Source organism: Balaenoptera borealis, assembly GCF_965194805.1.
Source record: "Balaenoptera borealis genome assembly, chromosome: 2".
Classification (NCBI taxonomy): Eukaryota; Metazoa; Chordata; class Mammalia; order Artiodactyla; family Balaenopteridae; genus Balaenoptera; species Balaenoptera borealis.
Window position 1 is genome coordinate 45014086 of NC_138867.1, and position 15595 is coordinate 45029680.

The 15595-nt window shown below is 36.1% G+C and overlaps 1 protein-coding gene and 1 long non-coding RNA gene across 4 annotated transcripts in view; both read right to left on the reverse strand.

Annotated features, from left to right (window-relative positions):
• The window catches only part of LOC309624477, a 249491-nt gene that overhangs the window by 140563 nt on the left and 93333 nt on the right, over positions 1–15595 (reverse strand). The gene's annotated exons all lie outside the window — the stretch shown is intronic.
• Positions 2795–15595, reverse strand: part of IL6ST (interleukin 6 cytokine family signal transducer) — a 49029-nt gene continuing 36228 nt past the window's right edge. For all 3 annotated transcript variants that reach the window (XM_082382232.1, XM_082382233.1, XM_082382234.1), the window contains 3 exons: positions 12384–12480; positions 8632–8713; positions 2795–7772 (listed from right to left, as the gene is read on the reverse strand). In XM_082382232.1, the coding sequence (XP_082238358.1) occupies positions 7035–7772; positions 8632–8713; positions 12384–12480 (917 nt within the window). In that variant the 3' untranslated portion in view covers positions 2795–7034. The remainder of the gene's footprint in view (positions 7773–8631; positions 8714–12383; positions 12481–15595) is intronic.

Consider the following 15595-nt stretch of genomic DNA (forward strand, 5'->3'; position numbering starts at 1 on the left):
TGGTGTGCATTTGTTAACCTGTATACACCCTGCACCAGCATGGCCCCCAGTAGGTGATCAGAAATGTCTTGGGCAGGGAAGGGCCCCTCGCCACAGCAACATGAGCAGCCAACAATTTCTAGTCACAATTCTAAACGTGGAACTTAGATGTTCTCAGAGCTCCTTTCCTGGGCTCTGATGCCTGCTGGTAGCTCAGGTGTTTGTAAGTCTAGATTGAACATTGAGCAAAATCCACACTGACTTTGACCTATAGGGAAGAGTGGTTGCCTTTTCATTCCTTTTTGGGGGGGGGGGGGTTCTTTCTTTTTAATTAATTAATTTGGTTGCACCAGGTCTTAGTTGCGTCAGGCGGGCTCCTGAGTTGCAGCACGTGGGCTCCTTTGTTGCGGCAGGCGGGCTCCTTTGTTGCGGGTCACAGGCTCCTTAGTTGCAGCTTGCCAGCTCCTTAGTTGCAGCACTTGGGCTCCTTAGTTGTGGCATGCAAACTCTTAGTTGCGGCATGCATGTGGGATCTACTTCCCTGACCAGGGAGCGTGGAGTCTTATCCACTGAGCCACCAGGGAAGTCCCTGCCTTTTCATTCTTTAAATGCTCCTGCAGAGTTCTTTCTGTTGTCAGAATCTCAGTGCCTTTGAGTACCTTTTTACTTAAATATTCTCTTTCAGGCCATTCATTTAAAACCATGATCCCCTTTCTGGAAGCGTACAGAACCAGTTCCAGAGAAGTTGATATTCATTTAAAAGCTATCACTAGTCAACAGGTTTTTTCTGACTTTAGCCAAAACTGTAGGGAAAACAATTTCCTATAAGGACAGGATCCAGGTGTGTACTTATGAGTTTCATCTTTAACCTTTAAGATTCTTCTAGCAGAGAGAGTGGCACTGACATATACACACTACCAAATGTAAAACAGATAGCTAGTGGGAAGCAGCCGCATAGCACAGGGAGATCAGCTCGGTGCTTTGTGACCACCTAGAGGGGTGGGATAGGGAGGGTGGGAAGGAGACACAAGAGGGAGGGGATATGGGGATATATGTATGTATATAGCTGATTCACTTATAAAGCAGAAACTAACACACCATTGTAAAGCAATTATACTCCAATAAAGATGTTAAAAAAAAAAAAGATTCTTCTAGCAAAGGAAGCCTGGACTGAGTCAAGGGGTGGGATCTCATTCAGTGTTTGAACCAGTGCTCTGGGGAATAAATCACTTTTGACCGCTTGGTTAATCTGGCCACTCTGTATCAAAAGGACCGTCCACAGCCCTCGCTGATGAGGTAGCCGGAGCGAGAAATGCTTGATCTGAGTTGTCTTCTTTTTCCCCTTCTATTTTTGTGTGTGAGGATTCCCACTATGTATCTCACCACATTATCCTGGAAGGATTCTAATTTCAACAAATGCATAAATGTATAAATAAAAGCCATTTAATGTTTTTAAACAAATGTTCAAGAATGAGGAAAGACAATTCTAGTTAAACTTTTCTGACACGTAAAATGACAAAACCAGAGTCACAAGGGACAAATGTAAAAGAATTGGGTTTTGAATGTCCACAGATTTCTAAAACTAAGCTATGCCTTCCCATCTGTTTGAAACCTTTTTAGCAATTGGGAAAAAATAACTATAATCTAAAAAATTTTGAACTTTGAATTTAAAGGTAGGTTTTTCTCCTTCAGTGTAGATAGAACTGCTTTAAGCTGTTGAGGAACCAAGTAGCCTTTCGAAGGTCTAAGTCGGCCAGCAGCCAACCTAAATGAGCAGCAATGGGGGCATGAGCTGTTGACCTGGGGTCACTACCTGCTTCCCTCTGCTTCTCCACACTTCCTTCTCTTTCCACCTCAGGTCTCTTTTTCTCCTTCTCTTCTGTACTCTATGAAGTAACCAGAGCATGTTTAACTAGACTTAAACATCTCTGTAAGAGCACAGTTTGTTGTACTCTTGTTTATATTTTGAAAGCATGGAAGGAATGTTTTATATTAATTTAAAAAGAAAAAAGTTTAAACCAGAAGTTAAAATTGCTTCTCTGTCTCTGGGCTAGGGAAACTGAATGCTGAGGGAACTCTGTAATCTTTTTGGCAGTAGGATGGATTGGGTCCATAATATAAATTAGGGTTAGACAAGAGGTACCACAAAAGAAGTCAGGCTGAGCCCGTAAGAGCCACAGCCAAAGATTTTAAACAAACACATAGCCCAAACCCAAGACGCTATTTCTACAACCTTTAGTATATATGTGAAGGGATGAAGTTAACTTGTGTGTTTGTGGGTTTTTCATTTACTGCATATTTAAGATAAAATCACAATGTGAAGACACAAATCTAGTAGTTCAGATTTCCTCCCAGGTGGAACGGTTACTTTCAGACACTACCACTCAGCAACCTCAGGGGGTAGCAGTGGGCTGCTGTGGATCAGTGGGCTTCGTGCCTCGCTGTGACAAGACTCTGGTAGTGTGGGCACAGACAGGCCACAGGATGGCACAGCGCCTCTGTACTTGGTCGGTCCCCTGGCAACCCAGTTAAAAAATATCCAGTGGGAGGTAAGATGCTGGGATTCCAGAAATCATCTTAGTAAATCCAGAAAAATGGTAAGTGAATTTGCCACCTCCGAATCTGTATTTATTAAGGCCGAGATAGGGTATTGATTTTCTTCTAAACCCTATCCATTATGCTAAATGAGCATTTAAAAAGCCACAGAACCGTTAAAAACCACCTAGTTTACACAAAGGCCCAACACCAGTAATGATAAATACTGTTACCTTAAACATTGTGTTTAATGACATCTGGTAGTGACCACACCCAGAAAAAAACTGAGTTAAGAATTTATTAAATTTACTTAAAGGATGCGAGCTGATATATAAGAGAACATTTAAGAGTTATGTCAACATAAAAACAATAGCTGTGGTTACAAGTTGCACATGCAATTCACTGTGCAGAAGTGAAAATACATACAATACTCTTTCTAGACAAGCCTTCTATATGAAGTTAGATTAGGTCGGGGTAAGAGAGCAAGTGAACTTAAAAGGATTGCACTTACAATTAAATGGGACATAGGGTATAAATAGGAGACATACCTAAAGCTACTCACTGTACTGTAGTACTAGTAAATTGCACACTTATTTTTAGAGTATACTATTCTATATATATATATATATATACTAAGACTAAAGAATTTTCAAATATCCACCTTTAAACTATCCCTTTATTTCTGACACATCACATTTTGATATTCATGTAACAGCATCTGAAGCATGTAGTTATCATTCTCAAAGCTTATGTTTAAGGGATAAAAGGTCTGTAACATCTATCACCATTGGCCTTAAATTCATTTTCATCATGATCTATCAACTTTAAAGAACTGTGTAATGAAGTTTAACCCGTTTTAAGGAACTACTGACTACAAAAAGCCTTATTAAAAAATTTAGAAATAGGTAACAAAAGAGCTCATCCAGAGCTGCCTTTTTATTTTTAATGCAATGCATATTAGAATATCGTGGGAATACACATACAAGTAGCATATACAATGAAAAAAAAAATAGATTAACCCAAAAGATATTACATTTAGCTTTGGAAAGTTTTGTTTTGACGTACATCTAAATTCTGTTTATAAATAGCCTGAAAAGGAACGGCTACCAAGGACCGGTTTATAAAATTAGGCTGTAAGTTTGCTAGTTTAAAATTTCTTAAGCCTAAATATCTTGCCATTTTATGGCTTCATATTCTTTTAATTTACAAAAAAGTGCAAAAAAAATTTTAAAGTAATCTTACCTGGGCAATAGAATCTAACACACCCTACAACAGAAAGCTATCCCAATATTTTTAAACAATTGAACTTTAAGTTTTATGTAGCTTATTATTTTGACATTTTACCCATTTCAACAAAGAACTACTGAAACAGAAATGTATGGTATAGAAATTTGTTCCTAACACCAAACAGAGGAGGAGATTGGTGTGGAATATAATGGAATAGACTAGGAAGAGTTCTCCTACTTAATTTATAGTTGGTCAGTACATGCCAGTTAACAGAAATATTTTAGGGAATTCTACTATATAATTACTTTATTTCTAAATTTATGTCATGATTTTAACTAAACTATGTGAGTAGAAAAAAGATGTCTTTTAAAATCTGATTTCTATTTATAGTGCTATTTTAGATGTTCCACTTTAAATTTGACTTTTCATAAATATATGTTTTAAAAGTATATTTCAACTTCATTAACCCTTAACTTCAAAATAAACTAGGGTCTTGGATGACTTTGTGTGTTAAAAAAAAATCTCTTATCAAAGAAAAGGGTTGAAATTAAACAAACAACTAGGCACAGAACAGATGTGAACACAAAACACGTGAATGATTCTGCTTTTTCCTTTGCTTCTGCTCACATGTTGGGTATGTTCCCTAGTGCTGAATGATCCATGTTAAAAAAGAATTAAACTTTTAGATTTTAGTGGGTTTGAAGTCTTGACAGTTTTCCAACAGTTATTTAGCCTCATGCCTTTATGAAGGATGAGGGTAGGATACCAAAGACACCAGTAACAATCAAATTACAATAACAACACATGTAACATATGCTTATTATTTTTTTAATCTTACAAGAGGGCAACTGCATCAAATTTTTGGATACTAGATATTTAATGAGTAGTTTATCCACTATCTTAAACATAGTCTAATTTTCACATAAATTAACTGGATTTGTTTCTGGGCCTACCTAAAATATAATTTACATATATCAAGACAGATTATTCTAAGACATGCCTTATGAAAGTAATTCTGTACTTAAGTTTCATGATTCCTTTTCTCTTTTGGGGCAAAGATGTATATTACATAAATATATTTATTTCCTGAATGAAGTTTTGCACAGTAACTATGTCCATTTAATATGCCTAAAGTGCTTTTGTGGCTGGGGGGCATTCACTCACTGCACCATGTTCTATACAAGTTTCAACATACAAATTTGCTTATATGATGTCCTTTCTTAAATAACTATTTGTTCTGATTCCCATAGATCATGAGTTCACATTTTATAGCTGCCCACCTCCCACATACAATTTCCACACTAAAATGTTCTTCGCAACACTGCTATTTGTTAGGAGGAAGGTTAGAGCTAAACATGGTTGTAACAACATGACTACTTATTTTGAGGAAATGAAAAATGTAATAGATATAAATCTGTTGACATTTAGCAAGATAAATCTTGTCCTGATTTGGACCAGCCTTTGACGACCAACTTAAATGGTGGTAATGCTTATTACCTTGTAGTGTGTAGTGTGTGTGAGTTCGGGGTCTCTCTGTTCCAACCTGACCTGTCTGTGCCTAATTTTCCTCATCTACTACTAATTCTGACATTCTACCAACCTCATGTTGGTTTTGCCTAAAGTAGAACTGGATATATCAGAATAAAGCATCTGCTCTGTCTCGCAAAGACTGTATATGAGAAAGAACTCTGAAAAGTATCAGGCAAGAATACAAGGGATAAAGCATAACAGCAAGTCTAATGTGAACAATATTGAGAGTAACGAGTTGAATTACATCTCAACTGTAAATGTGTACTAATTTTTCTCAGCCTCTTATTCTTCAATAACCTCTACAAACTATTTTAAGTTGGCTTGGTTTCTGTAACTTAAATATGACAGAAAAACAACACAAACTTACTTGGCAGCAGTAGTCAACCACATGACAATTTCTTCTTACTTACTCAGCTCCTAGCTTTAGCCCCTGCTTCCTTGTCAAACGTGGTGGGTAGGGAATAACATAAATGTGAAAGTGAGTTTAGTGCTAAACTCTGGAAGCCCGACTCACTTTTCCCCTGAAGAACAGAACATGTGGGAAGAGGTTTAAAATATTCCTAAATCATCATGTAGAACTAAGTTTCACCTACCTCAGAACTGGCAGACATTAAAATACTATCTCTTCATTAAGTGCCTCTACAATAAGGATATTTGCTAACTGTGATATTTCCTAAGATCAATATGTACATTTTTGGGGCGGTGCTTTGCTTGTTTTGGTGAGTATTGCCCAAGTCCTCTAACTTATTAGTCTGCTTCAAACACCTACTAGAAAGAAAGAAAGAACTCAATCTTGGCCTACTTAAAAACAAAGCATATTAAATCAAAACACATTTTAAGGTGAAGACATACTGTATAAAGTGCTTCATCAACCAAATTCTCTGATGTCTTAACAAGAAGGGTCAATAATGTTCATATACATGTATAGAAAAGTGTTAACAATTTAAGCCTTTATAAATGGCAAAGAATTTTTTAAATGTTTAAGATAGTTCGTCGCATTCATTCCTAGCTCTTATCTGGACCCTCTGCTGAGTGTGTGAAATGGATCTTCAGAGGTTGTCAACAGTGATAGAAAGCAAATGTTTGAAAATTTACTTACTGTCTAATATTGAAAAATTAATATTTTTAGTTTGCCAAGTTAAAACTCCAGAATTCCTTTTCTCCAGTAACTGGCAGCATCACTACCAATGGACGAGAACTAATATTTTATATGTTGGTATGATTATAAATGAGCCCAATTTTTTTCTTTTTTTTTTGTCAGACAACAAAAGCTAGGCTCATATTAGTTGTACCATCTGGACTCTTTAAATTATGTTGTCACTTGAAGTAGAGGGTCTAGACCTTGCTCCTCTAATTTTTATGCTAATTCTCCCCAAGATTTGATATTTGATGACTATTCTCATTAAAATCAGTATAGCTGTGCTAAGTTTACCACTGCTTTTAATTTAAATACCCTCTGTTTTCTAGATAGCAAAACAAAAAGTTTCACTTTATAAATTTCAGACAAGCTTTGTTTTTCTTCAGTGCAAACATCCTGAAACAGCACAGTCATTCAGCTATTTGGAGGATGAAGTCAGTTTATGTAGTGCTTAAAGTCAAATCCCAGATATTCTGGAATGGAAACAGCCCACATGGGAGGACAGTACCTTCTTGTCCTTAAGGGCAAATGATCATCTTCAGTGAGTGAAGATCTGAAATCACAGATAAAATATTTTTAGCTTTACTTTACAGGTATTTCCAAAGTTGTAACAGGAGTTAGTCCTTCACTGAGGCATGTAGCCACCTCGTCTCACAGTCTGTGGTAAGTAACTTTTAGGCATTCCTTCATCAATTGCAGCCTCCATCCCAACTGTTTCAAATCTCTCTACTTGTCCCTCAGTGCCTGGACCAAAAGCATCTGCTGCAGGAACCTCCTGAAACATTTTCATTTGCCCAGATCCATAGGGCTGTGAAATATGATCTGAAATCTGTTGCTGTATAAGTCTAACAAAATCTTCTTCATTGACTGATGAAACTTGCTTTGACCTTTCAAAATGCGAAGTATCTGGACTGGTTTCATGTTGACTGCAGTTTTGTTTGAAATACTGTTGCCTGGGCAAAATGCCGTCACTGCCATCCACATTCTCTACCAGCTGTAGATCTTCTGGCCGTTCTTCAGAATCTAACAAGGGCTGGGTGGACTCGGATCTTGAGAAGACTTGGACCGATGGCACCTGGTGTCTGTAGCCACTATGTACCACAGTGGAATACTGGACAGTGCTCGAAGTATTCTGTGCAGATTCATTTTCATCACTGCTAGAAATGCTTGGCCTAGAAGATGACATGCATGAAGACCCTCCAATACCACTGCTGTGTCCTTCAGTATTAATTTTTTCCTTCTTGAATAGGTCCAATGATTTTAGATCTTCTGGGAAAGGCTTTTTGTCATTTGCTTCTATTTCCACAACACTTACATCAGTGAAATTGCCATCTGGATACATTTGATCTTTTGAATTAAAATGCTAAAAGAAAAAGAGAAAATGAATTATTACCTATGGTGCATGTTCATTTAGAAACTCTGAAATAATTACATACGACATATTAGTTAAAGTCACAGAGTAATGAAGCTCTGAAACTTCTCAGTAACTTTTAATGGTGCAGAGATAATCCATATCACTAACTAAATCACGTGAATCACGGACATTGTGAAATGATTCTAAAAAGTATGAATTAGGCTGTATTTCCTCAGAATTCTAAATCAATATTGTTGGTATTACACTTTGATAAACTTAAAGGTCTAGAAATAAAATTTCATATTTCATGCCTAGTCTGGGCAGCCTAGGATTAACTGGATAGAAAAATGAGGAAAACATTAAATCAAACTCAAATGACTGAAGTTTCATAGGATATACATTTCAATCTGTTAATCTAAAATTAACGGACTGTCTGTCAGAAGATAATAAGTACAAACCATTTCCCCTTTAGGGAAGTTCAAGGAATTTACTGTAGGTTTCCAGAAGCCATTTAATCATGTTAAAATGGTAGATTTAAAATTTTATTTTAATACACAATCTAAAATGCTTGCCTTACAACAGAATTATCACATAGCAGCATTAAAACATAGTAGGTTTTCAACTTACAAGTTCAATCAAATATTTTTAATGTATACTAAATAGAATTAGGAATATAAGGACAAACATGCTATGGTGATAATAAACTCCTAGAATACATAAGTATTATTTTAAATTTTGACTAAAATTCTCATTTATGTACTATTTTCATCTACTTTTCGATTCAGTATTATCTTTTGCTTGAACTCTATAACATATCCTAATATGCTTGTGTATTACAATTAAGTCAGTCAGAAATATTTCATCTTACCCTTGGAGGTGTGTGAGGTGACCACTGGGCAATATGACTCTTTGAAGGATCTGGAACATTAGGCCAGATGTGTTTTTTAATTCTGGAGAGAAAAGAAATATCTCATATGTAGACCCACATGTAATAAACAATGAATAGTCCCTATTTCTAAACATTATCATCCAAGAATCTTAAGAATCAAACCAATCCAATTAAATAAACAAAAAATACCTGCTGTATCCCAAAGCTAACAAAAACGTTATTTTTCTTGTAACCAATAGAAATACTGTTAAAAATGCATAAGGATCTTAATCTTTATCCTTAAAGAAAAAGTGTTTGTTTGTTTATAAGACTAAAGCTGGTAATCAGTATTCAATTTTTAAAAATCTCTGAAATTAAATTCTGCAATAAAAACCACTTAAAGGGCTTCCCTGGTGGCACAGCGGTTATGAATCTGCCTGCCAATGCAGGGGACATGGGTTCGAGCCCTGGTCTGAGAAGATCCCACATGCCACGGAGCAACTAAGCCGGTGTGCCACAACTACAGAGCCTGTGCTCTAGAGCCCATGAGCCACAACTAGTGAAGTCCGTGCGCCTAGAGCCCGTGCTCCACAACAAGAGAAGCCACCGCAATGAGAAGCCCATGCATTGCAATGAAGAGTAGCCCCTGCTCGCAACTAGAGAAAGCCTGCGCGCAGCAACGAAGACCCAACGCAGCCAAAAATAAATAAAATAAATTAACAACAACAACAACACTTAAAAACTTTAGCCAGGGTCACAAAAAATTGTGGTATACCTTCTCTCCCCAAAACAAAAACCCAAAAATGTTCAATTTTCACATTGGTACAAGATAAAATAAATTTGATTTTTCACAAGGAAGAAAAGGCTAACAATGAATTCAGGATATCCCCCATCATCAAAAACCTATTTAAATATCTTTACCTTAATACAGTCCCTAGCCCAACATTAGAGGTCCATAGTGTACACAGGTACACAGGAAATGAGTCATCTTGAGAATAAGTTCAAATAAAGATGAGTAATAAGATCCTAACAGACTGTCCTGCAGGAACAACTATGAAATCTGGACATAATATAAAAAGCAATAAAGTTAACAACCTAAATGAACTGACCAACCAAAAAAAAAAAAATGGATGAATCCCTTGAAAGACACCAATTACCAAAACAGATTGAAAAAGAAAACTTCAATAGCCTATACCTGTAAGAAATTCAATTTTTAATTAAAAACCTCCCCACAAAGAAAATAGCAGGCCCAGATGGCTTCATTTGTGAATTCTATCAAACATTTAAAGAGGAAATAATACCAACCCTACACACTCTCCCAGAAAATAAGAGGTAATATGTCCTGAGGCCATTCATTTTATGAGATAATTAGTATTACCCCGAATCCAAAACTACACAATGACACCACAAAAAGGACAAACCAATATCACTCATGAACATAAAAATGCAAAAATTATTAACACACCGAATCTAGCAAAATCCAAGGAATGCAAGGTGTAACACCTGAAAATCAATGAATAAAATTCACCATATTTATGAAAGGAGAAAAATCATAAGCTCATCTCAACAGATGCAGAAAAAGCGATTGACAAAATTCAATACCCATTCATGACAAAAACTCTTAGCAAAACAAATATAAGAACTTCCTCAACTTACACCTAACATAACATGCAATGGTGTAAGACTGAACACTTTTTCGCCTAAGATCAGGAATGATGGAAAGATGTTGGCTCTTACCACTTCTATTCAACATAGTACTGAAGGTCTTAGCCAGTACAATAATGAAAAGAACTAAAAGTATAAAGAATGGAATCTTTACTTGCAGGCAGCATGACTGTGCATGTAGAAAATCCAAAAAGTGACTAAATTAATTTATGAAGATCTCAGTATACAAGACCAATACATTTACAAGATCAACTGTACTTTTCAATATACTAGCAATGAACAATTAGAAAATAAAAAATTTTAAATTCTATTTATAATAGCACACACAAAAAAAACAGGAAGGAATAAATTTAACATGAGATGTGCAAGGCCTGAAAACTACAAAACATTGCAAAAGGAACCAAGATAAGTATAGAGATATACCACGTTCACGTACTGAAAGATTTATTTGACTCATGAACATGTGAACTCATGTTCAGATTGCATTTTACCCTAAACTGATGGACAGATTCAATAAAATTCCAATAAAAATTCTAACAGATTTTTAAAGGAAATTTATAAGCTGATATTAAAATTTATATGAAAAGGCAAAGAACCTAGCAAAAATAATTTTGAAAAAAAATATTGGAGGAATTCTACCACCTGGTCTCAAAACTTACTATAGAGCTATAATAAATCAAGACCACGTATTATCAGGATGAACAGACATATAGAACAATGGAACAGGATTGAGAGTCCACAAATAGATCCAGACTTATATGGATAATTGATTTTGGCAAAGGTTCAAGATAATTCAATAGGAAAAGACAGCCTTATCAATAAATGATGCTGGGAATGACTAGATATCTATGGGAAAAAACTTTGACCCTGACTTCACAACATGCACAAAAATTTATTCTAAATAGATCACAGCACAGAGCTAAAATGATTAAACTTCTAGAGGAAAATATAGGAGAACATATTTGTGACATTAGGTTAGGCAAAGATTTCTTAAACAGGACATAAAAAGCAAGAACCATTAAAAAAAAAAACCCTGATAAAATGGACTTGATCAAAATTAAACTTTTGCTTTTCTAAAGTCACAGTTAAGAGAATAAAAAGGCAAGCCACAGTTCAGAATTTGCAAAACATATATTTGACAAAAAGTTTGTAACCAGATATATAAAGAACTCTTAAACCTCAATATTAACAAGACAAATCACCCAATTTAAAAATGGGCAAAAGATTTCAAAGACATACCACAAAAGAAGATGTATAGGTAGCACATGAAAAGATCTATTACTAGTTATCAGGGAAACAGAAATTACAACCACAATGAGATAGCACTACAAACCCATGAGAAAGAATAGCTAAAATTAAAAACCTTGTCAGTACCAAGAATTGGGGATGATATGGAACAAATGGAACTCTCACATTGCTCGTGGGAATACAAGATGGTACAAACACTTTAGAAAACAGTTTGACAGCTTCTTATAAAGTTAAATATGCACTTACCATATGACCCAGCAATCCCACTACTAAGTATTTACTCAAGATAAATGATAATATATCGTCACACAAAGATCTGTATGTGAATGTTCATAGCAACACATACATATTATAGCTATTCGTAATAGCCACAAATCAAAGAAACAACATAAACTTTCATCATAGATGTACGGGTAAACAAATTTCAATATCTCTATACTATAGAATACTATTAAGCAATAACAAGAAAAATATTAGTATATGCAACAACATGGATGAATCTCAAAAATATGTCAAGTGAAAGACATCAAACACAAAAATTACATGTTTGATTCCATATATGTGAAATCCTAGAAAAGGTAAAACTGCAACCAGAGAAAGCAGATCAGTGATTGCTGGGGCCAGGGGCTGAGGGAGAGGACAGAGTACAAAACAGAATGAAGAAACTTTTTAGAGTGATGGAAATGTTCTCTATCTTGAGTGTGGTGGTAGTTATACATCTATATACAGTTACAAAAATTCATTAAACTGTATACTTAAGATGGATGAATTTCATTGCATGTAAATTATAGATCAATAAAGGTGGGGGAAAATGCAAAAATATGAATACAGGTACTTACAGGTCTCGCTTATTAAAGCAGAATAATACTCCCAAAAGGGTTGTCAATAGGAATGCTAAGCAAACAGGTACAACAATAGCTTCAATTTCTCCTTGAGCTAAAAAAACAGAAAGGGGAAAGAAAGAAAATAACTGTTGACACATATGCGAAAGAGAAATAATGCAACTTCCCAAACAGATTACTGTTGAAAAGATGAAATACCATCCTAATATTTTTTGACAACCTTTTCAAACTTAAAGGTGTTTCTCTCCCCCCTCCCTTCCCCCTTGGTAAATCATATCCTAGCTACGTACACCTTACACAGTAACCTGACCACATAGTATGCATAAAATGTATGTTGGCTGGTGGAATAAACTGATTAGTTCAGTTTACTGGATAGATAATCTATCTACCTGGTAAGAGCTTTCAAACCTATTTATTACATTTATGGTCTGCACTCAGCAGAATCTCAGCAAAAGCTTATCTTTGAGTTCTAGAACTACTACTGGGTAGAATTGGAAAAGCCTTTTCTTTTTTAAAATTAATTAATTAATTAATTTTTGGCTGCGATGGGTCTTTGTTGCTGCGTGCTGGCTTTCTCTAGTTGCGGTGAGCAGGGGCTGCTCTTTGTTGCAGTGCGCAGGCTTCTCACTGTGGTGGCTTCTCCTGTTGCAGAGCACGGGCTCTAGGCACGCGGGCTCTAGAGCGCAGGCTCAGTAGTTGTGGCGCACGGGCTTTGTTGCTCCGCGGCATGTGGGATCTTCCTGGACCAGGGATCGAACCCGTGTCCCCTGCATTGGCAGGCGGATTCTTAACCACTGCGCCACCAGGGAAGTCCCTGGGAAAGCTTTAAACAATCTCAATAATTGAACTATAAATGTAATCTTCTATAAGAAATAAAAATATACAATTCAGGCAAAATTTTTAATAGTTATTTACTATTTTCAAAAAGATGATAAATCTGACATAGGGCTAAGAATTTTAGGAGAATCTTAACAGGCACAAGGAGTGGCAGAAGTAGGCATAATATCATCTAAAAAGCAGCAAGCCTGAGATCCCTAAATACCACATGAATCCCTATCTGCAATCAAAACTGCAATGAGGTATCACCTCACGCCGGTCAGAATGGCCATTATCAAAAATCTAGAAACAGTAAATGCTGGAAAGGGTGTGGTGAAAAGGGAACCCTCCTGAACTGTTGGTGGGAATGTAAATTGATACAACCACTATGGAAAACAGTATGGAGGTTCCTTAAAAAACTAAAAATAGAACTACCATATGACCCAGCAATCCCACTACTGGGCATATACCCTGAGAAAACTGTAATTCAAAAAGAGACATGTACCACAATGTTCACTGCAGCACTATTTACAATAGCCAGGACATGGAACCAAACTAAATGTCCACTGACAGATGAATGGATAAAGAAGATGTGGCATGTATATACAATGGAGTATTACTCAGCCATAAAAGAAATGAAACTGAGTTATTTGTAGTGAGGTGGATGGACCTAGAGTCTGTCATACAGAGTGAAGTAAGTCAGAAAAGAAAACAAATACCGTATGCCAATGCATATATATGGGATCTTTAAAAAAAATTAAAAGGTACTGGTGAACCTAGTTGCAGGGCAGGAATAAAGAAGTAGACATAGAAAATGGACTTGAGGACATGGGGTGGGAGGGCGAAGCTGGGGCGAAGTGAGAGTAGCATCGACATATATACACTACCAAATGTAAAATAGTTGGCTGGTGGGAAGCAGCCGCATAGCACAGGGAGATCAGCTCAGTGCTTTGCGATGACCTAGAGGGGTGGGATAGGGAGGATGGGAGGGAGGCTCAAGAGGGAGGGGATATGGGGACATGTATATGCATGTGGCTGATTCGCTTTGTTGTGCAACAGAAACTAACACAGTATTGTGAAGCAATTATACTGCAATAAAGATCTATAAAAAAATAAAATAAAAGAGGACTTATTAATCAAATGAATCACTAATTGGGACAATTTATATTAGATATTTTTTTAATGATTTACCTATGGTTGTTTCTGGTTAACTCCTCCAGCCCCCTGTAACTAGTCTTTTACAGGAAAAATGTATGAAAGTAGTACTACAGTCATACAGTATTCACTTAGTCTTATCTTTCCACCACACGTATCCCTTTGTAAGTAACTTTACCTCCTACAAAGCATGATAGGAACCAAGAAATCAGATAAAGGCTCAGGTATAAACTATAGGTTGGAAAATATTAATTCCTGAATGCTAAGGTTCTCATACATATGCCAAATCAAATTCAGGCAGATCCTCTCCTTTATTGGTGCTGAACTTCTGCTTACTATGTTTTCATGCCTTGGGCCTTTGCTCATGCTGAACTAAGATTTTATGCCTTGGGCCTTTGCTCATGCTGAACTAAGATTTCATGCCTTGGGCCTTTGCTCATGCTGAACTAAGATGCCTTCTTCTTCCTATCTGTCCACATCTCAACTTCAAGGCTCAAGTACTGTCTTCCCACAAAATCTTTGAGGGTAAAACTCCCCACTACAGATATCTTTAAATTCCTGCTCTATTTACTATCTACATGGCTCAAATGTCTCTCTGTTTTGTTTACTTGTACCATATTTCTTCAACTAAGCTATATGGTCCTTGGGAGCAAATTCCATGCCATGTGAAGTAGCCATAATGAATCCATAAAACAATAGATAGGTCAGAGGAAAAAGCAGATGATGAAGTAATACTAATAAGTATGATTTTGTTTTTGGAAAAAAATGTATGCATAGAAAAGACTAGAAGGATATATAAATATGTTGAGATTATTTTGGATGAGGGATCAGGAGTGATTTTTCTTCCTCTTTGTATTTTACTGTATAGTCTAAATTCCTTATAATGAACACTACTTTTATAATCAGGATAATATTTTTAAAGTTTATTACTATTTTTTAAAGATCATGGCACAAAGTTTTATTTCAAATATTACAGGTATCCCCCCACTTTTGGAAAGTTCACATTATGTCACTTCACTTTCAGGAAAGACCTACATCAGTATACTAACAAGCTTTTTTCATAAATTACATTAATGTCTGTTTTTGCTAACAGAAATAAATTTATGAAAAAAGCTTGTTAGTGTACTAACATAGGTCTTTCGTGAAAGTGAAGTGGCAATAATGTGAACTTTCCAAAAGTGGGGAATACTCTTTGCTCTACACCACTTTGGCTTATGAAAGGTTTCATAGGAATGCTC